We start from the raw sequence: 26,306 nt of genomic DNA, 5'->3' as shown, positions 1-26,306 counted from the left end.
ACAAAAGGGAAAATTTTCTTGAAACACAAAACTGACTTAAATAAATAGAAACCCCAATACTTTATGACCATTTAAGAAAATGAACTCATGGTTAAATATATACTGAATGTTTAACAAACTGCTCCAGTGAATATAAGAGAATGTTTTTCAACTCATTTCACAAAACTAATATATACTCTTGATGCATAGAACAGTAAAAGGAGAGAAATTACAGGATATCCTCACTTATTTAAATTATGTAAAAATAGTTAATAAATTATATATACACTTTAAATATAATATTGAACAAACTGAGTTTAACTCAAAAAGGCATAGAGAAATTAATGCATTAGAAAATATATTAATGTCTTTAACCAAATTATGAAATTAAATAAGAAAAATATTAACAGAAAGAATTCAACAAATTTCAACACTCATTCAGTATAAAAAACCTTTATGAAACAGTAAGAATAAAAGAAAAATTCCTTGCCTAGATAAAGGTTTTGTTATCAGGTAATGGTTATGTATCCAAACGTACGGAAAAAAAATGATGCAAAACTCTAAAAGCAATTTTTTTTAAGTCAGGATCATTCCTATCACAAGTTTTATTTAGCACTGTACTGAAGGACCTAGCTAAGGCAGTAATTCAAGAAAAATAAAAGGTACAAAGACTGGGAGGAAAAAGCAATGTGTTCATTATTTATAGAAAATATACTTAACTGCATAGTAATGGGCAGGAGACTCTATACTATCAGAAGGAAAAGAATTTAGCAAGTCTGCAATCAGCAAAATCAACTGTACACCAATCAGCAAACAACTGGAATATTTTTTTTTATATTTATTATTATTTTTTTTGCGGTACGTGGGCCTCTCACTGCTGTGGCCTCTCCCGTTGCGGAGCACAGGCTCCAGACGCATAGGCTCAGTGGCCATGGCTCACGGGCCCAGTGCCTCCGCGGCAAGTGGGATCCTCCCAGACTGGGGCACGAACCCGTGTCCCCTGCATCGGCAGGCGGACTCTCAACCACTGCACCACCAGGCAAGCCCCGGAATATGTAATTTTAAAAAAATACTATTCACAATAAAACTTAGTGTATGTTTCCTAGGAATACGCCTAATGGAAAAAGTACAAGACATTACTGGGAAAAATACAGAACTTAGAAAACCTAACAACAGATGGAGAATTCTATCATGGCCCAATCTGGGAGAACTCAACAGATAAATCTGTGACACTTCTTTCAAAATCTATCTACAAACTCAGACTAATTCTAATAAAAATTCCAACAAGATTTCTTTGAGTATGTGGAACTTGACAAGACGATTTTAAAATGCACATGGAAGAGACATGCCAAATAGCAGCCCAGAGGAATCCGATTCCTCAAGAAGCAGGGTTGAAAGAACTCACCAGATATTAATATTATTGAAACAAAAACAAAAGCAACAATGTAAAACAGACACTCCCAACATGTACAGAAACTTGATATATGACAGAGATATCTTTACAAACCACTGGGGACAGGAATGGCTTATGCACTGAAAGTGCTGAAACAACTGATTATCTGTATAGAAAATAATGAAATTAGTTCCCTCATTAATATTATAAACAAAATAAATTTCAGGTTGGATTAAAAACATAAATGTAAAAAGGCAAAGCTTTATCATTTCTAAAGAAAGTATAAAATCTTTATCACTGCAAAGTAGAGAAAAATTTCTTGATCAGGGGACAAAAAACCCCCCCAAAACACTATATTTTTTAAACAAGATCCCAAAAGTATCAATCCTAAAAGAAAGGATTGATAATTTGAGTTCATTATTCCATAAAACAAAAGATTAATAAACAAGGTACAAAAGAGAAGGCACAGACAGAATAAACATTTGCAAACTATATAATCTTCAAAGAATTAGTTTCCAGAATGCATGACCTACATAGAAAGAGATAGACAGGAAAAAATTGTGGACAAGAAATTCACAGGAGAGAAAATTAAAATACCCAATAAATGCATTAAGTAATCAGGGAACTGCAAATATTGTGATCAATTCAAATCTACTAGAATGACAAAATTTATGTCAATAATAAAGTGTTGACAAAGAGAGTGACGGGGAACAATGATATTACTGGTGAGAATGTAAATTGGTAAAACAACATTAGAAAGCAACGTGGCAGTATTTAGTAAAGTTAAACATGGGCATGCTCTACCACTCAAAAACTATTTCTAGGTTGTGTGTGTGTGCACGCATATATATCTTGAAAGTCACAAATGTATGAGTAAGAGGCATACAAAAACTTTCACCACAGTTTTCATAATATCAGCAAAAAAGTGTAAGCCACTAAAATATCTATCACAGGCATAGTTAAATGATTGTGCATTCTTAGAGCAAATGAATGAACTAGAGATGCACATATCAATGTGCATAAATATGAAAAATATAATGGCAAGGGAAAATTATACAATTACATTTATAGTGTGAAATCATTAACATTAAAGACATGAAAAATAACAGTTAAATGTACATACCTGTAGAGCAAAAATAAATAAATAAAAGCTTACTAATGCTAACAAAGTAAGAATGATGGTTACCCTCTTTTTCATCTGATCAGGAAGGAGGGGACCCAGGGGATTTCCAGATTATATATACCTATTTCTTTTCCCCAAAACCTGAAGCAAATATGGTAAAATGCTAAGATGTGGCTCAGTGGGTGACTGCTACACAGATGTTTATGATTTTCTCTATACTTTTGTATAGCCGACATAATATATGTTTTGTTCAACAGATTTCCTGAAAGTGAACACACGTGATTCATAGAAGAGCCACCCAGAGCCTCACTCACAGCCAGTGCTGAAGATAGGATTTTAATATATTTCTCTGTCCTTCTGTTTGTCAAATTCATCACTGAGTAGTGGCTGCAGTGAGAGGAAAGGGGAAGAAAAGTAATACAGTGTACAATGGAAAAACTAGGACCTCTGCCAGCAGACCCGCCGTGTACTAGGTTCCATCAGCCTGAGTCCCGGGGTAAAAGCAACATGGAGCCAACTGAAGATGGCAGGGAGCAAAGCAAAGCTAAGCCTCAGGTGACGTGGAGTAAAGCAGTCATAAACTTTGTTGTTGAGAGCTGCCGTGACTTTAGGGCTTTTGTTACTGCAGTATAACTAAGCTTAAATTGAGGTATACAATCAAGCTGGCTGCTAAGCCCATTGGGAAAATAAATGATAGGGAATTTTATTATGCTGGATTAGGCTGATAATAACTAAACCACATAATCAATCTTAAGATCACAAAGAAAGACAATCAAACATGATGTGCTTCTTTTCATAAGCTGCAACAGAAAGTATTGGGGGGTGGTATTTAAACCTAAGGTTATTAGACCAGCCAAAGAACCTCGAAGGGTAGAAGGAAAACTCTTCCTTTTCAGTAAGAGCAATGCATCAGTCAAATGTACAACATGAACTTGTTTGTATCCTGGTTAAACAAATTAGGTATTAACAAATTTACAAAAATCAAATAACTGAAATCCCCTTTTTATCTTTCCTGTTTTTGATATTTTTTTAAAGTATGAGAATGGCTTGTTTTTTTTTAAAGTCTAAGATACATATTAAAGTATTTAAAGTAATAATATAATATTAGGGTTTGCTTTAATAATACAATGGTGAGAGGAATAAGTGAAACAGGATTGGCTAGATGTTGTTGAAGCTGGGTAATGAGGATTTTTTATCAAAATTAAAAACTTCTGCTTCTCTCAAGATATCATTAAGAAAATAGAATGAAAAGTCACATGCTGAGTGACTATATATTCAGAATACATATGAGACAAAAGATTTGTATCAGGAATATATAAATAATCTTTATAATCCAATAATAAAACAAAGAACTCAAAATGGGAAAAATCAGATACTTCACAAAAAGATATATGAATGGCCAATAAGAACATGAAAAGTTGGAACAGTTTTCAGCAAAACATAACTTTGCAACCATACAAATGCAAAATAAAACCAAAATGAGATTCCACTACAAACCACTAAAACGGCTAAAATTTAAAAAGACATTTGAAAAGACAATTGTAAATGCTGGTGAGGATGTGAAGCAACTGGAACTCTAATTGCTATTAGGAATATAAAATGGTACAATCACTTGGGAAAATAGCAGCTTTACTAATAACAGTCAAAAAGTGGGAATGACCTAAATGTATAAATAGATATACAAATAGTGTTGTGTCCTTATAATGGAAATTCAGCAATAAAAAGGACAGAATTACTGATGTTGGCACCAACATAGATGAATCTCAATAACATTATACTGTGTAAAAGAGGCCAGATCAAAAGGAGTATATAGTCTATGATTCCATTCAACGGAAGGTCTAGAAAAAGCAAAACTAAACTATAGTGACATAAAGCAGATCAGTGGTTGCCTGGGGCTGGGGGTATAACAAGACTGACTGACAAAGATTATAAAGGACCCTTTTGAGGTGGCTGAAATACTGACCATGCTGTTGGTTAAATGGGTGTACATTTGTCAAATCTCATCAAAGAGTACCATTAAAATAGCTGCTCTTATTGTATATAAATTATACCTCAAAGTTGATTTTAAAAAGCTATAATCAGGTATAACATATAACTATACCATTTTACGAGGTCATGTATAAGGGTAAATCATATAATCAAGTGAAAATAAGGATTCAAGGAGAAACCACTAAGGAGGAGAATCAAATTGTCTTAATAATCAAAGATACTGTATCCACACCCTAAATTTAGATGAGAACATAAAGTGAAGACATAAAGGGATAATGGGCTATTTTAGTTCTCATGTCTAAAAAGACAAGTCCTAGGAAAAAGTTGAATCTTGAATGCCATATTAAATTACGGATATTATTTTTCACAAAATTGTGAAATAAAAGACATGGAAATATATTGGAATATGTAAAATGGCCTTCATATCGATAATTCTTGGGTAATAAATACATGCATACATTAAGTTCAGGGCATTATTTTTGAGAAGGCAGTAAAATGTGTACTACACGCTATGAGAATCTCTACCCACAATGTTCTTTCTTTAATTAAAATTTTTTTAAAAACCAGTGTAAAGGATAAACATTTAGAACTCTGAAAAACACAAGTATCAAGGAAAAAATATTCCTGGCCATTCTCAAACTGAGATAAAAATATCTCAGACATATAATAATAAAGTGTTCTGCATACGTAAAGCCGGTGGGAGCAGAGGATGTTGACCTGCCCTATCAAAATTTCTTTGCACTCTTGGAAGGAGCTTAAATGGGAAATTTTATGTTTTTTGGTTGCTTTTAAAATAGCCTTCAGAAGATTTAGAAAACAAATTGAGGTCACAACACAACACTTTAAACAATACTTTTTATGACTTATCTTCTGAGACAATCAAGTCCACACTCCTTTACCTTACAGGTACGTCCCTGGAAACATTTGAGAAGAATTGTTTAATGCGTATGTTAGGAATTTTATTAGACTACTAAATAAATTAAACCTCAAAATAACAAAAGCTTTAGACATAAAATAGGAGCTTTATTCACTGTCTATTCCTACTAAGCTATGGTAGAATATCACTTTCCTTATGACTGGTCTCCCACATTAAAGCAGGCCAAATTATTTTGATTTCACTTAAAGTTATTAAGTTATTTGTCATTTCAAAACCTCATAAAGTAAATAAAAACATGATTTTAATATACCTTTTTTCCTAAAAACTCAGTTATTTAAAATAAGCTTAAGGCTCAGTTATTTAAAATAAGCTTAAGCTTAAATCCAGGTATCATAATCTGATAGATGTCTATTTCTCCTATACACCTTGTTTCTCTGTATTTTTAAATAAAAGTCTCATACTTAGGTAGGCACAATAAGGCAATAAGATATGGCATTCCAGATAGCAAAACTTCATTCAATATCTGCTGCTCCAATGCACTCTTTCGATGGAAAAGTAGTCTGTGTTCCCTTTGGGTTTTTTTTTACATTTATGCTGTGGAAATTTTTTTACTTTACTAAGGGATACTAAAATTTCATTCGAGCTCAACCCCACTGAATAACAATTCTAAATCAGTCAAGCCTATATTAATATAATTTCACTGTACTTACAGTAGTACTTCTTTCAAATACCATCAAAAGTGAATTCTTACCTCTCACTGCCAGCATTTAAATTCTAAATGATGCTTCAAAACTATCCGCAGCTGTTTTACAGTCTATAAAGCATGGATATTCTGCTCTATGGGTGATGTAGTTCACTGACCACATTTTCACCTGAAAGCAGTTCTGTTTAATATAAATGTTTGGCTCAAATATCTGCGTGCCTAAAATATTTGGGAGAACGCATTTCAGAAAGTAATTTAACCTCATTAGGAACGTATTGTATAAAATGGAAAGGCATTCGCCACAGCTCCACAGCAAGCACTTTCATTACGTAAGCAATCCATATTCTTGCAGTTAAGTACTCTACACACTGTTTTCCTTTAATGATTTTTCAGTTGGAAAAAAACACCAACTTTTAAAAGACATAGGATAGATTTTGGCTTTTGCATTAATTTTATGAGTGTGATCAATAATATCTCTTATTAAGGGACAAAAATAATTGGACAAAATAGAAGTTTGGCACTGGGAAATAACTCACAAGACTCAATGGAAGCATTATTCTCTTAAACATCTATCTTCTAAATCAAAATTAAACCTGACAATAGATTCACTCACCAATATTTTCTGTGGGCATTGAGACCCTGGTTGGTTCTACGAGATTGTCAGCCAGGACAAAAGCTCCTTCTTCCAATGTATCCAGTAGCATTGTTGCAGTATGCGCTTGTTCAGAAGAATTCATGTGTTTCCATGATTCCAAAGCTTCAGGTCTCAGAAGGTTGTCCACTGTGTCAACAATTGCCTGCATCCATTAGAAAACTATCATTAGTTTTGACTACTTCTAGTACCAAGGTGATTTTCAATCACTGACTAGTGACAACTGTAATATTTATCTGTCATGATGATTTACTCTTACGGAAGAACACCTGGACAACATATATGTGGCCAACTTGATGTCTGACCCTTTCAAAATAGAACTAGCTGAAGATCAGTAGACTACTATTTGATTATAAAGACTAAGTATAAAGAGATGACTCGTTTCTGTTTATCTAATCATATTTCAATTGTTGCAAAGAAATAAAACCAGTGTCAGCTCTTAATCTGAGGTATTACCCCTACATGCATGGTCACTCCTACATAAAACCTCAAGACTTAAATGTTCTAAATAGAAAACACTGGTGTCTCTAGAGTAGCCTAATACCTATGCTTGAAAATTAAACCATATTGTTTTTTGGAACCTGAACTAAAAATAATAACCAAAATTGTGCCTTATAACGTTGTCTACTTATTATCATTGGGAAAAAAACAAGGTGATTTCAAAGTGTATAAGTTATCTGTGAACATTTTCAACTCTTCCAATTGCCTGGCCAGCTAAAAAACACTCGAGAGTATACCTTAATTCATAAACAATCATCTGTTTTTAAGGAGATCAAGAGAACAGTCAAAATATTTAAAACCTATACTAATAATTTAAGAAAAACAGAAAGGCAAAGTAAAGTCTTAATAAATATCCAAGTTATAAATATTCCTACGTGTAGGTTTAGTTTATTACCATGTAAAACAACATTAAATAAAAATGTAACCCGGTCAGTTAAGCAATTGAAGGCAGGCTTTTGTACTGATACTTACTGTAGCTGTACACTGACTATGGCTTGGATAACTGAAATCACTGAGTTTATTTACTCTTTCCCATTTACCTAGCCATAATGTGTCATTAAGCCCAAATATCAATTGTTTTGATCTACTGATAATCACTGAGAAAAAAAAACACACTCTACAAAGAACAACAAAAATTGCTAGTTTGAGGTACTATATTGAAATGAGCACGGGGAAAAGTTGTTTGAGGCTACTGTCAGAGTTAAGATTAATTAGCTTAGTCCAACTTAATTTCCTCGTTCTGTCTGCCACGTGAGCCACCACGACCTTCCTAGCAGGTAGAAGATACTCGCAAGTGGCACTAAAGGCTTTTTTCTCTCTCTGATGGGAGATAGAATAGTCAAAATGCTCACACTGATACTGCTACAGCCATTAACTAGAATGGAACAGAAATTGGTCTGCTGAGGCCAGATTCATTAGTCACCAAGAAATACAGACTGGAGCCTCTAATCTAAGTTACAAATGAATCCTCTGTCACAAAGCAGGAACTCGCTTCATTTGCACAGTGTAAGTCAGCTTCTGATTTGTAACTTAAGGAGTTTTATTAGTTTTATCTGAACACAGAAGCTCACTTGAGACATACTGAAAATGACACTGGTCAGAAATTAAGGTCATGCTGAAATTTACTACCTATACACATAACTCGCTGATGGCATGCTTTTATTAATTTGTAATGCTCCTTAGTTATTACTAGTTGTATTTTTCTAGTGGAATCAAAATGATCATTAGCCTAATCATATTCCTGAAGTAGTCTCCCTGCCAAAGAAAAAAAGCTATTCTATTCCCACTGAGATATATGTCCTGGGCAACATACTAATTATTACATTTCACACGTTAACTAATACCTTAAAGGTGAGCTGAAAATTTCCGTACAACAAATTCTATACACTTCAGTATCTATTTCTTTGCCCCCATTAAACAGGCTAATAAGGGACTTACAAAATATTACCACCTAAAAACAGACCTTCCCACTGCCTTTTCCTGTAAAGTTCTCAGATGCAGCAATGTCTATTACTCGTTAGTGAAATGCTGTTCTTTTTTTCTAGATCCTGCCAACTAAAACTGGTGAAGTCATATCTTTTGAATAATCTCTATTCTACAAAACTTACAAAGTTCTTTCGTTTTGTTTTCATACATATACAGATTAGTTCTTCAAGGTTTGATTGACTAGGAATATGGTCCCCAGATGAGTAGGGTTAGAAAGTAACCATCCCCAACAAAAGGAACTTCTTTATTATTTGGATCTACCACACAGAACTGGCTTGGCATAATTCCAGTTAGCCTCACCATGTTTCCTATTTTACTTGGATATACCAGTGAGAAAAACTGGCTGCAGTGGACAAGGATTCTGAGCCAAACAGTGGCTTTCCGTTTCTATCATCTCGATAAAAACCAACATATAACATATATCGAGAGCACTGTCACATTATTTATATTTTATTTCTAGTAACCCATCCCCTTATCAACCTGATTCTAGAAATGACTCCAAAAAATTTCAAGACAAAGCCTGTTTCATTTAAGAGTACACCACAGAGGTAAGAAAGCAGTGACTTTTTCATGCACATACATTATGACTACACAGTCTTTGATATGATAAACTGCCAGGAATATATCATAGCTGTTTCACTCAAGTTGTTTTTCAATCCACAGAGATGACAACAGGATATAACGAGACTTTATGATAACTTTCCAATTCAGAGGATATTTCATTAAAATTCTTGTATGTTTGGATGAATGGAAAAACAGCAAAAATTATAAAAATAAATTATTTGCTTATTCTGAGAGTAATATACCTGTGAAAAGCCAACATTTGTACAGCTGATATGGGGCACATTATATAATTATCAAAGACTGAAATACATTGGATCATGCAGCAAGATGATAAAGCGTAACAGGTAGCTGAAGAAGGGAGAAAGCAGGGTGACAGCACAGGGGAGATACCTTAAGGTAAGCCCTGCATGTCTTCTCTCGTTTTTGGAGCTTTTTAGTAAAAGAAAAGAAAATCAGAGGTTAGATTTTTATCTGTTGAAAATTGAGGAAAGAAGAAATCCTCAGAAATTAAGCTGGTGGTCCTGAGCTCAGCGTTTATTATGTACCGTAATCCTCTGGATTTGTGTGAGTCTATACTGATTGCCAAGATTGTGTATTCAGTTTTCAGCTGTATTTTACTAAACATGATAATCCAAAGTATCTTGATAAACCTAGAGACAAAGTATGTGATGAAAAGGAAGAAAAAAACCATAAAACCATTTCAGCCACAGATTTCGGATTCATATGAATTTCATATAAACACTTTACAGTGTGGTTAAAATAACTATCAAATTTTTGTCAAGGTAGGAAAAATTAGTAGCACTAACACACTATACTCCTAGCAAAGGAAACTTGTCCTTCTCTCAAAACCTACCACTGAAAACAGTATTTCAGTGGCTAACATTCCTATATGCATCACAATTTTCTTACAATCACAAGAGTTGACTGTATTAGTATATCAGTTGTGTAACAGAATCTCTCCTAGTGGGCCTTCCAAAGTGAGAGTACTGACCAAAACCAGGCAGATGACGTTTACCACCAACTAAAATCTCCCTCAGGTAATTAGCGTCATTTGGGGGGTGGGGATGGGTGTGCACGTTGCTCCTTTCCCAACTATAATTCTTTCTTGAGATATGAACCAAATTAGAAGTTCTGTTTCTATGCGTTTGTCCAGGGGGCCAAAAGTTAGGCAGTTAACTGCTGGAAGAATCCAGAGCAGCCATACAAAACATCTAATTGAAAACAACGGAAAATTTCTACCTACCTTGTTATAACTCCGTCCAGCTGAATCCTTTTCACTAGGTTTCAGTTCCTGCAGCTGCGCATCAAGAATGTCCACCAACTGCTCCATCAACCTCACTGAAGAACTCACGTCCCCAGCAAACACTGGCCCTTTGGTATGTTTAGCCAGTTCATTGGCAAGGCTAGCAGCGTTTTCTCCACTTCTGATCTGAAATGACAGTTTATATTATCTCAGTAAGATTTCTTGTTCTGTTTGTGGCTTCTTATTTTTTTCCCAAGTATCTTTGTTGTGGTGAGAGAAGTATTTGCAAATATGTCAAAATCTGCAACTGAGACCAATAATTTCTCTTCATTTCAGATGATTAAAGATTCTTAGATCCTCAAAAACATATACTTAATCAGACATTTTAAAGAAACAAAAGGTAAAAAAATCAGAAATCGTTTAAAAAATTTTTGAGATAGTTCTCTCATTTCACTGCAACCATTTAAAACTGCTATTTAAAAATCTTACTTATTTATTCCAATGATCCAAAAATTTAAGTGAAAATGTAATCAATATAATACTGAGGGCTATTATTATCTACTGCTTGCATTTTAGAAAGGTAGATGGCGAAGGAGAAACTAAAATGTCACTGCATTACAATGTAATATTAAAGTTACTAATGCTTTTTAAAGTCATTTTTCTTATTCTATCATAATCATCTGCAATATGAACATCTGCTTGCATTCTGTGGATTCAGTTGCAAATTAATGATACTTGATTTATTAGGCCAATACACTATTTGTCTTACAAACATCAAAAGAAACAGAACTAAATATGAATGAAATTAAGCAACTATGTACTCATTAAAAAGCTTAACATAGAAAACAGCATGCCCTAAAACATATGTAACTTTGAATAAATAGTTTACAGACAAAGCTATGCATAATTTTTTACTTTTACGCTGAACAAAGAGCAACGAAGCTGGTTTTAACATACAAAGTTAAATTATTTACGTTAGAAGTTAAAGCCCTTAATCACCAATGTGTATCATATTAAAAGGTTCCAACCAACCTTCTGAGCCAGCTGATTTACCCAGTGTGAGGTACAGTTGCTAAGATCGGGGCCCCTAGGGTTCCATGTTCCAGTGGAAAGCATGCAGAGATACGAGGCAGTTCCTACAACAGATGTAGAAAGCAACAGTGAAATTGAAACCATTTTTTCTGCATGCATTCGGGAAATCAGCTATGATGATCCTACTCCGTGTGTTAAATTTTGAATAAACATTAATGGAAGTAGTTGACAATAACTGATGAAAAGTAGGGTATAATACAGACTATAAACAGTAAATATAAAGTCAGCACAGAAATATCAGACATTTACAGCAAACAAACAAAAAGCCCTTGATTTTCTTGGGACTCATCCAAAATGATACATTGCAATGAGAAAGACAGCTGTAAGGAAGCCTCACTAGAGAATCCATGGGCAAAAATCTCAGGCTTGACCTAGGTCTTTAAGAGGGAGAGAATTTAATTCAGTGCCTGACCTTAAATGACTTTTACAGTTTAAAAACCTTTAAGTTGTCTACATGTGCTATATTACCAAAGTAACAAAAACAACAATGAAGTTAGCTATCGTAAATATCTCTTTCCTCAAATAAAATCACTTCTGTGTAGTTCAGAACCTACTTAAAATAAGTTTTTGTTTGTTTGGTTTTTTTTTTGCTGTACCCAGGCCTTTCACTGTTGTGGCCTCTCCCGTTGCGGAGCACAGGATCCGGACACACAGGCTCAGCGGCCATGGCTCACGGGCCCAGCCGCTCCGCGGCACGTGGGATCTTCCCGGACCGGGGGCACGAACTCGTGTCCCCTGCATCGGCAGGCGGACTCTCAACCACAGCGCCACCAGGGAAGCCCCTAAAATAAGTTTTAAAATGTATATATAGTATTTGACAGGAAATACCTCTCGTTCCCTTGGGACATGGTCGTTCAACCATCATTCCCCTTTGTGTCTGAGGCCACCTTATCCCCCTTGCGTCTAATGCTTCACAGAATCTCTCTGGCAGGGGAAAAATATTTGTTACAGGAGGAATTTTGGTTGTAGAAACTGCTGGAGGTGGTTTTGTCCCTTTGCTTCCTTCCTGAGATCCAGCTACAGTTGTGCTCATGGGGCCTTTCTGTGAAGGGCTTGTGGTTGATACTGTGGTTTTGAACATCTCAGCTGAAGAAGTTACTGTCACAGCTGTGGTAGGCACTACGGAAAAAAGATGAGTATGTTAATCTCAAACACACACTTGCACTCACATGTGAACGTGTACGCACGTGCACACACACACACACACACACCCTACCCATCCAACTACCCCAAAACCAACAAAATGAGAAATTAATGAGAATATCCGTAGGGTGAGAGGAAGAATAAATCTCTTCATTTATTCCAATTTATTCATATTGTTGGCTAAGCGATGGCAGTTTAGGATTTACCATAGATTTTGCTCTATGACTCTAATTGTGCTAGGCTTACTTCTCAATGAAATATTTGATAATAAATTTTATGTACAATTTCATCATATATCATGTAACAGGAAATGAAGGGCAGTTTCATATAGAAAATTTCAATGTACATATCAAATACATTATGTCATATCAAATACATTTAGAAAAATCCGTTTCTTATATAAATTCATACTCTGAAACAATAAAATTCAAAGTATCAACAAAAGTCTAACCATTACATATAATTAGGACAATAGAAAATTTCAAGTCACCCACTCTGCATCTTGAAGGAAAACAAATACTGTAACATCTTTCCACCCAGCAGCCATTCTTGCTTGAGAGATTTTTGAGCATGCCTGATTAGATCCAAACAGAAGATAAGCTGGGCATGCTTGTGCTGTTTCAGTAAGGAAACATCTGAGGCTTCGACATTTTTACTTTTGAAAACACAGGTATGAAAAAGAAACTACTTCTGGTCAGAGGTTACAATGCAATCTCATATCAAGATAACGGGTTCGATCAAATAATGCCTAATTTGAAAACAACCCTACATATCCTACTGACCTTTAACAGAGAGCATAAAAGGATTTAAAAATATAAAAGTGGATTTAAGCGTAGAAATTTTAAAATAAAAAAAATTTAAGGTTATTTTGGACTTCCAACATTACTTTTAAACTGTTGAATCCACTAGGTTAAAATAATAATGGAGCTTAATGTTTCCCTCATTAACACTTAATTTAAAAAAAACAACAAAAATTCTGTCAGTAAAACTTTAATGGCACCATTTAAAATCTATTAGGTGATCACACTATAGTTTTATCAACATTTAGATTACTGGCTCTTAAGACCTTGTAAATATGATGCCTTAAATTTAAATTGAGTAGAGCAAACTAAAAATAACTATTTTTTAAAATAATCTTATAAAACATTAACTTAATTTATGGCTTTGCTATACATAAAAAACAAATTAGAACATTAAAACTTCTTGGAAAACAAGTTCATATTATCACTGATAATATTAAGCTCTGGTCCATAAATAGTTTACATAATTCTGACTCTATGACAGAGCATGCTAAGTTTATCAGAAAAAGTAGTGTGTACTTGTTCCTAGTTCTTTAGTAGTGAGAAACTTCTTGTTATCAATAAGTGCAAGACACACTTTTTACACCCTTTTTTCATTCTATCACAAGAGAAACTTCTTAAGCAATGTTTTATTTCCAGGGCATCAGTTACTGACCACATGAGAGAAGCCTGTGTACATTAGCCAAGCATCATGCCTAGCCAGCTGCTGCAGAAACCTATTCAAACCTGTTTATCTTTTTCTGTAAAGCGCTTCCCTGACATCCTGTTAAACCTCGTAATTTTCTTTTGATTACAATGCAGCCAGGCTTTCAGTGCTTTCTCAATTAACATTTGTCAAAAGCATCACAATCTTTTGCAGAAGTGTCAAGTGAATGCTGCTGAATGAAATCTAAAAGCCGGGGGCGGGGGGGATCCGGAACAAAGAGAAAAGGGCAGAGCAAAATGGTTTAGTGCTACACCTTCTGATGTATCCCTTGACACTGTGCTAATTAGTACATATTTAATCACTGAAATATGTATTAACAATACTACAATTAGTGATCTGTTTGCCGAGCATCAGTAAAGATTCATAATAAGTGAGTGAAGGTAGGCAATAAAATGACTTTTATTAAATGCACAAAATTTCATGCAACATTCTATACCATATTTGCATGTGTCATTGATAATAAAATTTCATACCTTTTTACCTTTTGTTCATCAAAAGAAGTTTAAAGGGAAGCAACACATTCTTCAAAGGTAAACCAATGAAATATTGGGGTACCATGAAAATAAACATGAACGTCAACTTTAAGTGGCAAAATGAAACCCTTTAGGAGGACAACTATAAGATTTTGCAAGGCCAAAGCTTAACAACTTCAAGGAAAGCATTTTTTTCTAATGTTGAAGCTAGAAATGAAGAGGTATTTCTAAAAATTAATATTTCTTTCCCTAGGTGAAGACAGGTCACAACAGGGCACCCCATGATGATAAAAGCTTACACTTTATTCAGCATTTATGTACCAGATGCTGTGCTAATCACCATTCATGGATCATCAGATCATCTTATTTAATCCTTATCACAACCCCATGAAGTAGGCACTATGATTATCTTCCTTTTACAGAAGAGAAGACTGAGCCATGGAGGAGGTTAAGCAATTTGTTCAGGTTCACTTGTCCATACTCTTAAATGTTATGATCTTACTTTTCTAGATAAAAGATTTTCAGAGACTCTGGGAAAGTATGGCACCCTACTAAGCAATTTGCCCTTATTTTGGAGCATTTAACTGACACTGTGTTCTGCATAAATCTTTAAAAGAAGAAAAAATGTGGGAACATAAGATACTGAAGCAATAAAAAGTTTCGTAAGGAACCGTATGTGGCAAAAGGCTCAAAACTCAAGAATATCCTATAAATGGTAACAGAAAACATGGCAACTCACAATAGACTTATGTCATAAATCTAAACCCTACTTTACAGAGCCTGTCCCAAAATTATCAGGTGCCATATCAAACACACAGATTAAATGACTTAACATTCTACCTACCATTTATTATTTGAGTACAGAGATGTAGAAACGGTGCCAATAATGCTAATAAACATATTTAATAGGTACCCATGAAAATTTCAACAAACACATACAGAATGGTTCAATTTACTACGACAGTATTTACTAAGAACTTGCTAATTATCGCCAGCTTTTTCCTGTGTGAAAAGATTTTAAGGACAATATGGGTTGTTATTTCCCTCTTCCAAGTCCCAAAACTCACCCATTATTCACTGAATGAACTCCAGTTAGAGTGAGTCTGTAGCCTGGTAAGGCAAAAACTGCAGATTTATTAAATTTACCCTTATTCGATGTCTACAAACACTGATCATCTTTTAATTAGCATCCATTATCAGTGGGAAGATGTTTTAAGAAATATGTATTCTACACTGAACACTTCCTAAGTAATAGACCTAACTGGCTCTCTTGATAAAAAATTTCCCACATGTTGTTTAAGTGTCATACTTCATTATTACTCTAAGACAGATATTCAGAAACTGTCAACACTCAAGACACAATATTTTTCGATAATGTTTGGGATATCAAATCTGAAGACAGATTAAGTATATATATAAATCAATTCAGATTAAGACATAGAAAAGATATATATGATATATCTTAATATATGACTGAAATGGGATTTTTCTAAGCCCATTTTATAGAGAAAAAAAGTAAAAGAGGAAAAACAGACCTAGTTCAAGGAAATGGAGCAAATTAACTATGCCGAGATCACAAAAAGCTAAAAATTTAAAGAAAAAAAGAAAGATGTATTTGAAAACATTATCAAGGCCAAGCAATAATGTACTTGTGCTGTTAGGAATGAAAGGCTTGGATTTATAAATGGGGAAAAGTATTGAAGCTAATACAGTGAAACAGTCCACAATGAAAAATTATCCATTTTACAGCACAATGTACAGTTCAGCTATATACATGGTAGCAAAGCCAGTACATAAGACTTGCTGACAGTGGCTTACTGGTTTGACCTAAATGTATGAGCCACAATAGTTCTGCAATGCCCCATCTACATGCAGTTAGATAACAGCACATATCTTAGATGAGCGAGGCAGGAGTCTCTCTAAAAGCATTTGAAGGTAAATTATAAAGAGCACGTGAATAAGAGAATACAATTCAAACATCAGCAAGAAATTTAGGTCAGATAAAACTTTTTACCACTAAGGGTTTAATAAGGGGTCAATACAAATTTTCACTTTCTGAGAATATGTAAGAATGGTTAACTATTTTGGATAACACAACACAGCTGTAGGAATGCAGTTACCACATATGGCTAAGTTTCTCATTTTCCAAGCTGGTAACTTTTTTCCAAAAAGCATCCAAATTATCAAAGATTCTTTCATCTGAAATGGATCAAGTTATTTACTAGAACATAAGCCACATGTGGAAAATGACATTTTTACTCATCTTGTATTTTATGAAGTACTCTGTGACAATCAGGGAGGCAATGATTCCTTGTTGAGCTGCATCTGTACTCAACTTTAGGTGCTGCCTGATTATGAATTTACATTTTTAAAATTTATTTTCTATTTTTTTCTAATGGAGGGAAAGAGATTTACTGCTACCCAAGATAAATTTAACAGCTGTGAGGGTAATACAGGTTACAAAAAAGATTAACACATGTATCTCCACAGTGTCAAATTTTGTCAATTACTGACCTTCTGCCTTTTACAAACCTATAGGATAAAGGAGAAGCATAGTACTAGCGTTTAGAAAAGTAACTGAGATATAGGAACCATCCCAAATTGCTAGCCTCAAGAGAAAAAAGATAGGTCTGAATTTAAAAATAAAGAATACTATGACTATCAACAAAGATTTTTATGTCTTAACAGATTTCATTGTTGAAAATTTAACAATGGGACACTGCTGCAATTTTCACCCAACAAATTCTAGACATACATGAATTAGAGAAAAAGGGGGCTTATACTAAGTCATATGTCATTATTGCCCTTAAGTTAAGAAGAAAAATCACATATTTTTGTATTCTATAACTCAAATTAGAAATTCAATTACAAAAGGCTTCTGCTTTTGAGGTCCTAACCCTATGACAATATTTAGAACTTAGTAACATTATACCCTAAACTATGTGTGGGTGTATGTAATTGTGTTTAAGTGTGTGAATGTACACTACTTTAGCAGAAGAAAAAGATGTTAATTTATGTTCCACCTTGTTGAAGAGACTGATTTAGTCACTCCAAGGAACATTCTGGCTCCTACAATTTTGAAGTAACTCAATAATATGATAATTCTAATTAACTCAGAAAATTGAAATAATTCAGATCTTTAAAACACAAATAATATTGCTCAAATAGAAAAGACATAATAAGTGCAAGCTCTATAATAATATATTAAGAGGTCATTCTTCTATCTTCTACCTCATATGAGTATGAGGTAATCTTGCTTTAATGAAATATCCAAAACTTCATTTACCCTCAAAAACTGTTCACTGCAGAACTGAATTAACTTGCTAAACTAAAATATATTTCCAAAGATTTATAAAGTAATGATCCTACATAAAGATACCTGAAGAGACACAAATCAAAAAATGCTAGTGGATTTGTCTTCATAAATCAACACTTGGGATCATTTAATGCTTAGTCCATGTGTAACAGTTAAAGTCACAGAAATACTGACCTAAAACAGTCACAAATTTATTGGGAAGTAAAAATGTGTTATTTTACATGATGATCTAGCAAGATGTTAGATGACTCCTTCTCCTACCCAGAGAGCAGAGGCCAAAACTTCAGAATACTTATGCCTGGCATTGTACATCAAGCCTAGCAATTCTCCTGGGACTTTCTAACAAAAATTTCCTTTAACCACTGGCGCCAAGAAGTTAAAAGGTCTGCACATAATCAATTCAGAAGTCAGGTAGAAAAAACACACAAAGCTAACAGGTTTGTAGTTGGCATTACATTTTTAGCAATGAAAATCTAAACTGACCAAGGATGCTACAATTTTTTGAAACCAACATCTAAACGAAGAAATTCAGAAAAAGAAAATGGACCAATATAAGGCTAAAATGTACACAGTATGTGACAATTTGAAATGCCACAATATTATCATTTGCCCTTGAACTATGAAAAGGGAAAGAAAATAAATAGGAAAAAAATTAAGAAGTCTTAAAAATAAACTGTTCATAAAAGATATAAGCATTAGCAAGCAAACATTCTTACCTTGGGCAGGATCAGGTGGACCAAACTCCAGAGAATATCGTAAAATGAAGTTATTGTTCCACACGTAGAGTTGGTTATCTCTTGGATTGTAATCCACTGCAGCAATATACTGATACTGGTTGGGGAAGGGAACATCTACATATTCTCCTCGGTTTAATCGGGTATTGTAAATATAATCAATTGCATTCTTGCCTGTTTCACTCTCATTGTCTTGATAAACTGACCTGACCACATAAAGGACTCCACAGATCATAAAAGCATTTGATGCAGCTCGCTTGTCATACACAGTCTCCCACGTTGCTTCAAAGCGAAGAGTGTATGGATTCAGTTGGCTAATAACTATCATTCCATTGTTCTGTTCAGTGGCATAAATGACCCATAAGCCATTTTCATCAACTGCTAGGTCAATATCAGTTTTTCCTCCCCATCTATATGGTGAGGTATCATGATAGTTAGCATAGTTAATTATGGCCTCTCCACTCTTAATTCTAGTCCTCAAGTCAAATTTCACAATATTCCTTGTTCTTTCTTTGTTAAAGAAGACAGCACCATCATATACCACAAATCCAGTACCATCTACTCGATTTGGAAGTTTGTATGTTGTTGTTTGGCGACTGTTTTGGAAATCTTCTAAAGAAGCATATTCTATTAAAGTATCAGTGCGATATGGAGTCCAGGGCATGAAATAAATTTTATCTGCAGCCTGAAGAGGGTCCTTGCACCAAGCACCTGCCTTTTGTTCAGCTTCATATATACATGGTGAATCCACAATTGCTTTCAAGGTCCCAGGGCACACAAAAACTAACAGTCACAGAGAAAAAACAAGAATTAAGCAAAGTTAAAAGACTATACAGGCATACCAAGTTTTAATGATCACAGATCAAAAGAGAAAAATTCACTCTATTAGCATTCAATTTTACCAGAAATTATACTTAACACAAGTACTACCTTTCTTTCCTTAAGTTACCATAATTGATGTACCAGCATACAAAGCAGCTGGGGTTTATTTTCACAAATACAAACCTAAGTTTAGGATCATTCATGATTGAGCTAACAATTTACATTTTTGCTATGTGTTTTTATCTTATAATTCGGTAATTTATGCTTTAAAACTCTGAGCTTTGTACATAAGGGTGAACAAAGTACTTTTAGACCAAACTTTGTACCCTCCCTTCCTTAGCCCACTTATAAGCCCCCAAAAGCAGAACATCAAAATTAAGCAAATAAAACAAACCCAATGTGAAGGCTTATTTAGAACGTCTATGGAACTTAGACTGAAAACAAAAGTGCTTCAATTGAAGGAACATAAATATTCGGAAAATGCAATTAGAAGCAGAGAAAAGTAAATACGAGGAAAGGAGTGATGAAACGACCAGGAGACCCTGTAACCATGGCATGCTATGGAGAGGGTTCTGGAAGCCAGGCAAGATGACACTTTAATAATAAAATATCCAAGGGTATCAGAAAAAGAGATAAAGAGTGAAAAGAAACAGAGAAAGGACAGCTCCCCCTCGCCGACTTCAGAAATTTTACCCCGGCACCAGATTTAGCAGTCATATAATTTCACTGTAAACAGTCGACTTCTTTATGACGTGCATTTATGAGATCCTGCTAATTATATATTAATGTCAGGAGTGTTGTAGGGGAAGGGAAGGGAGAAGGTAACATCCATAAGGCACATAACAGGGAGCTGGGGTTCAAACTGTATACGTTATTTACCTTTTTGCTCCACTTCTATTTTAAGCATCGGAAGAAAAAAAAAAGTGCAAGGAAAAAAGAAAAAAGATTAAAATAAATTGACAGTCTAAGACTGAATTAGTAATAGATGCTAAATATAAGAAGAATAAGAGCTGCACTACTTTGGATAAAGAGAAACACAACAGGAAAACCTAGCAGGAGAAAAGATACTAAAGTTACATAAAAGAACATGGATCAATCATTTTAGTAGATTAAGGAGGCAATACAAATATGTTGGCATGTTGCTTCACTTAGTGTACCTGAATAAATAATGAAACTCTTCACTAATGCATGGTGTACATACTCTTGCCTTTCCCAAGTCACTCAGCATTCTTATCAAGTTTTACTTTAAATAGGTAGGCTATAGACACAAATGCATGCATAGGTGTATCATCCCCATTTATCTTATGCAAACTCATTATTAAGCTGACTAAAATTAGGTAAGCATAACAACAGGGAAATATATTTATAAACATGGCAACTCAATTTTGAAGCTCAGGTCAAAGCTAATGAATACTGATATTGTTACATTTTTCAAAGATGTAAGAAGAAATATATAATTATGCATCTCAGTACGTTTCAATTTTTTTCTATTAAATTTTCTGTTTCTAGAAAAATCTATCTTAACTATAAAAAATCTGCTCCTTTTCAGGAATATATAAGCCTCCCCCTTTACCTCAATAGTTACTTTGAAGGGTACGCTAAGGTAGTACCTTTCTTCCCCACTAATAATCAGTAAATTTACTTATTTACATTTATATATACTTTATATTATAAAATTCTTATTAAATTCTCTATATCACATATCTCAAACTTGTAATACAAAGTCTATTAAAAAAAAGTAAGCAAAATACATACAAGGAAAAAGCAAGCACAGTAGGCAAGGAGAAAAAAGGAAGAAAGAATTATGGTTAGCTTATTATGACATTGTCTACCATCATCAATTTACACAAAAGCAAGCTAGCATGCAACAACAATCATACCAAGCATTCAAAGCAAATACCTTGATTCCACAGACCCCATAAAAGGTAAATGCTTTCATAAAACAAACCTGATTAGTAGAGTTATAGGAGAAAAAAATCCTCCCTCCAAGAAGTTTAAAGAAATGGATTATGCAGTTAGAAGTATGGTATATAAGATTCTTGCTGGTAAATAGTATTCTAATAATTACAAACCATAAAATACTATTTTAGATTTTGTATGTAGGTTTTGAAGTATGTTGCCTGAATTTAGTAAAGTGCCCAGATTAATGTCTGTGATTCTCCCTCTTCCCTTATTAAAATGCATTAGGGTGTACTAATACTGTGCCTCCAAACTGACTACTCAAAGATACTGTAGTAGTTGCACATTTCATTAAGATGCCTTAGCTTGATTAATTTTTTTTAATTATGATAATTCATCAAGATTAAATACTGACCTCCTGAAATACCTTAGGGAGAAACATATCACACAAATATTTTTGCCATAGGAAACCTTCCACATTAAGACACCACCTCCCCTGTCCAACTTGGTCTATTTAACCACTTTCAGGAAACATACTTGCTCTATTAATGCGTAAACCTGACTACATCCAGTAAAAAGGAAATTCAGTGTTACTGACGTGGAACAATTCTTTTTTATAAACCACTGGTCCTAAAATTACTGCTCAGTGAAGAGCAATATTATACCTTCTTAGAATCAATAAAGGAAGGGCATGGTGGGAAAATGAGGATAAAATAAATCATTAGTGTTGAGTCTGCTCAGACTATCTTTATATACAGCTATATTCTTTATTTTTAGGAAAGGATGAGTATACTGAAATACATCAATTAAATGCAAAGATGGGAATAATACATTTTAAAATGTTACGCATTTAAAACAGAACTTAAAACAAGTTCAATAAAGGATGTAGAAAATATATTTTGTTTTCCATTAATTGAAAATGGCTGGGTTTTATTATTTGATACGATAAAATGACAGGGCAGTTACTGAGCAAAATATTAAATAGGGATAACTTCATTTATGATTTAACTTTTATATTTATATTAAAGAAAATAAAATGGATATATATTGTATATAATTTATAATTCTAATGAAAACTGAGAAGTAACATTCAAATGTAAAAGTAAAAAAAAAATTAAATAAAACTTTTGATGATTGATGAAGTGCATAAAATATGGATATTCAAAACAAAAGACCTTACATTATGATTTTTATGACAACCCAAAGGATATATATTTGTCAAATCAGCCAAAATTCACTCAACCGAGAAAAATATTAAAATACAATAAAATTAATGAAATTAGCATTCTTCATCACAAATATATATTGCAACTTGTCTTAAGAGACTGTATGAATTAATTCATAACAATACATTTCTATGCTATAGAACAAACATAAATACGTGACCCACTAACATCAGTGGAGGACACGGTTATGCAAGACAAGAAATCGACCCAAACAAACTAAAGCCTGCATACGCTGTATCTGCAGTGACACACTATTTCATTTTGAATAATCTTATGTTTATTCATTAATAATGATTGAATCAATAGTAAAAGTTTTTTTCTCATAAAATAAAACATAGCTGAATTTATGGTATAACTTTAATAACTTAATGATAATTTGAGATAGGAGGGTACAAAAATCAAAACCAAATCGCATCTGTAGAATATGGAAACTCTAATCTGATTACTCTCCTTTATCCTACAAGATCCTTATGACTTCTTTTAAACACACATTCATTCAATTACTAATCAAATATATGTGCCTGTCTATAAACATACAAAGTTAAAAAATAACAGCATTTATAATGGACTCTGCTGAGTAAATTTATTATAAAATCTTCAGAGATCATGGAAAATTTCTAAAATTTTTTTAAATAAGTGGAAACAGTTTGGGATGGATATGCTCCTGAAGAACTTGCTCTGGATAGAAACTGGCATAAAGCCAGGTGGTAACAGACACATAATAAATGTTATCTGACAGTGACAGTTTTTATCAACTAAGTGTAAAAGGAGTATGCAAACATTACAAAGTACCAAAATACTATTAAAACAAGGGAAAAGTGAAAGCTAGACACTTAAAATAAAAACAAGAGATGGTTATAAAGGACAGAAGCATAAAGAAACAAAAGGAGAGGATAATGGGGAAAAGAGATTAAGAAGATACACAGTCCTAAATAAGATCAGAACAATCTAAAAAGATCCTTTGCATTAATTATAATATTAGTGAAAATCATGCAATTTATAGTGTGTCACTACTGAACAGTATATAGGAATTGTAATTACTTCTACTCTTTAGCAAGGAGTAGTTTAAAAAAGCCATAGACTTATTTCTGTCTCCTGCAAACATCTAGAAAGGTAACAGCAAATTAATTACTGTTTTTGTTTTTTAAGGACAAAACCTAAAAAGAACAAATACTTCTCTGAGTATTGCTATTTGCAAGTTTATTACACAGTGTACATTACTTCTGGAGAACTGAAAAAGTAAATTTTGAAAGTTAGATGTTCCAGAAGATATCCACATTTTCCTTTCTTAAACAGCGCAAGAAATAACTTAAAAGTCTGAAAATAATATTTTCTTAACACTGTTCTTGATCTATAGACTAGATTACAGGAACTGGCTCCAGAAAGACATAATTCTTGGCAGCTCTGACCGATTCCACTGTTTGGGAATGGATGCTGTGTTCCTTTTCTAATTTGAGGACAGAAACCATACTAAATTCAACTGCAAGTGACTTTATGGAACAAAACTTTGGTTAGCTCAAAAGAATACAATGTTCCTCCAGTGGCAAAGGAGAATGATTATGTAAGCCACCAACACTACACACAGGAGAAACGATATAAAGATCAGTGCACTCAGTAGGCTTCCAATCCTTCAAATGATATAGAAAATACTGAAAACATAAAAAGCCTCCATTTCACAGTAACACAACACAGAGCAGGGATGAAAAGATAATCTGTGTTTGGCCTTTAACTGATACCCCACAAAAAGCCAATTTATCAAAACTGCGGGCAGAGAAGAGAGAGACGACAGTGCCTTCACAGGATGTGTAAGTATGTATTACAACCATACTGGGCATAGTATATCTATCTAAAATCAGCCCTTTGGTTTCAGAAATATTGATAGTTTGAACATATGAATCTATCAGAGCTAGTGATCTGGTTTTTGAGCTTCTGGAAAAAGCAATTTCATTATTAGTTTGAGTCCATATTTTTTTAAGGAGGGAAGTCCTCTGAAGCAAATCATAAAATTGCTGCTAAAGAATTTTTAATTCAAATGCCTTGAATTAAGGTGGCATGACACGTTTATCCAATTTAAGAAGTAAAGAAGTCAAGAACGAAACCAAATTACCTGATGAAAATTAAGTAATATACTTAATCTTTTTAATTGTCTAAAATGTTTTTTTCCTGTTGAAAATACAGAATCCAATTCATAAATATGAATTCTGAGATTAGGAGGAAAACTACACAGAATTACAGTATTAGCTGAAGCCTACTTATGAAGTTTCCAACTGAATTTTAAATATTCCTCTAAAGGATAATACTAAAAATGGATGCTGCAAATTAAAAATATGTGCAAGGCTTTGTTACGTTTGTTTTATCTAGCGTTAAGATTTAGTCACTGAATCTGGTAAAGGAGTACTCTCTTAAGGACAAGGGACAAAAAGGAAAGCACTTGCCTCAGTTACTGCAATGGTAGCTTTCACCAGGCATTAAAGTTACCACAACAGCAGGTAGTCATTCAAGTAGCTCATGATTAAAACCAAAGTCAATTCCTTCTTTAGAAAACTGTGAGCCAAACCAATTTGTCAGCAACTGGTATTGGGCAAAAGTACAGATTTCTATCTGCCCTACTGAATAGCTAATTCAAGTTTGTTTTCTGGAAAAACACTAGCCTTAAAAGCCAAACACTTAAGAACACAGACAGACACTTGGCCAGCATCACACTATGGCTTCCTTCCACATTTCATGAAACTAATTGGAGGCCCGAGTCTGTTAGTGCTCTGCATGCATAATAGTTTTGTAGGCCATAAACATATGCTTCTTTCACATGTGTCCTCTTTCAGCATCAACGAGGAATGCTGTAGAAGGTGAAAAATACAAGCTTCATACTTACTGTAAGGGACACATTCATATTGGACCTCAAGATATTTGTATGTTCCAGGACATGGATCAGGAAATACATCTGACCCAGTAACTACTATACACTGTGTTCGATTGTTGCACCTGGAAAACAAAACAAATCAAACTTGTGTAACAATAATGTATTTGTTTATTTTTACTAAAGAAATATAATAGAGAACTGATCCGTATTTTCTTCAAGCAACTAGTACCATAAATTAAAAAATTCAACTGATATTAGGTTGCTGTAAAGAGTTACAAAAGTCCTATTTTCTTTATGTTGTAATATATCTGTAGCATGGGTCACACTGAATTTTAACTGGAAATAAAAAGAAAATCACTAACAGTTCTCTATTCTTTTAGTATACATTTTACATTTTAATTGGAATTTTTGACATGCTCAACATGTACTGAAAAAAAAGAAACTTACCTGGATACTCACCATATTTAAGAATTAAAATTGACTTTAAAATGGTACTGAACAAGAATGGAACTGAACAAAAGAGAGTCATAAACTGAATAGCTTGAAAGTAAATTTTGACAACATACTGAAACAAAGGAAGAGCCAGGTTTTAAGCTTATCCTCTAAATCCCATTTTGTGTTAAGCATTCTATTACAGGTATTTATACACTCTTGAATACCAGATACCAAGCTAATTGATCACACCTTCCGTGCTATGGCCTGCATAAATGACAGAATGAATTTAAA

The 26,306-nt window shown here is 33.8% G+C and overlaps 1 protein-coding gene across 21 annotated transcripts in view; it reads right to left on the bottom strand.

The window, feature by feature from the left end:
• Nucleotides 1–26,306, bottom strand: part of ADGRL2 (adhesion G protein-coupled receptor L2) — a 271,801-nt gene that overhangs the window by 27,741 nt on the left and 217,754 nt on the right. For 14 of the 21 annotated variants that reach the window (XM_067726676.1, XM_067726677.1, XM_067726674.1 and 11 more), the window contains 7 exons: nt 25,593–25,702; nt 18,756–19,556; nt 12,430–12,720; nt 11,542–11,645; nt 10,510–10,695; nt 9,657–9,695; nt 6,678–6,861 (listed from right to left, as the gene is read on the bottom strand). In XM_067726676.1, coding sequence (XP_067582777.1) covers nt 6,678–6,861; nt 9,657–9,695; nt 10,510–10,695; nt 11,542–11,645; nt 12,430–12,720; nt 18,756–19,556; nt 25,593–25,702 — 1,715 coding nt within the window. The remainder of the gene's footprint in view (nt 1–6,677; nt 6,862–9,656; nt 9,696–10,509; nt 10,696–11,541; nt 11,646–12,429; nt 12,721–18,755; nt 19,557–25,592; nt 25,703–26,306) is intronic. The other 7 variants (XM_067726678.1, XM_067726682.1, XM_067726680.1 and 4 more) reach the window with 2 other exon arrangements.

The sequence above is a fragment of the Pseudorca crassidens genome, chromosome 2 (assembly GCF_039906515.1).
Source record: "Pseudorca crassidens isolate mPseCra1 chromosome 2, mPseCra1.hap1, whole genome shotgun sequence".
Lineage (NCBI taxonomy): Eukaryota > Metazoa > Chordata > Mammalia > Artiodactyla > Delphinidae > Pseudorca > Pseudorca crassidens.
Note: the sequence above shows the minus strand (reverse complement) of the source record. Positions and strands in the feature narration are given on the sequence as shown.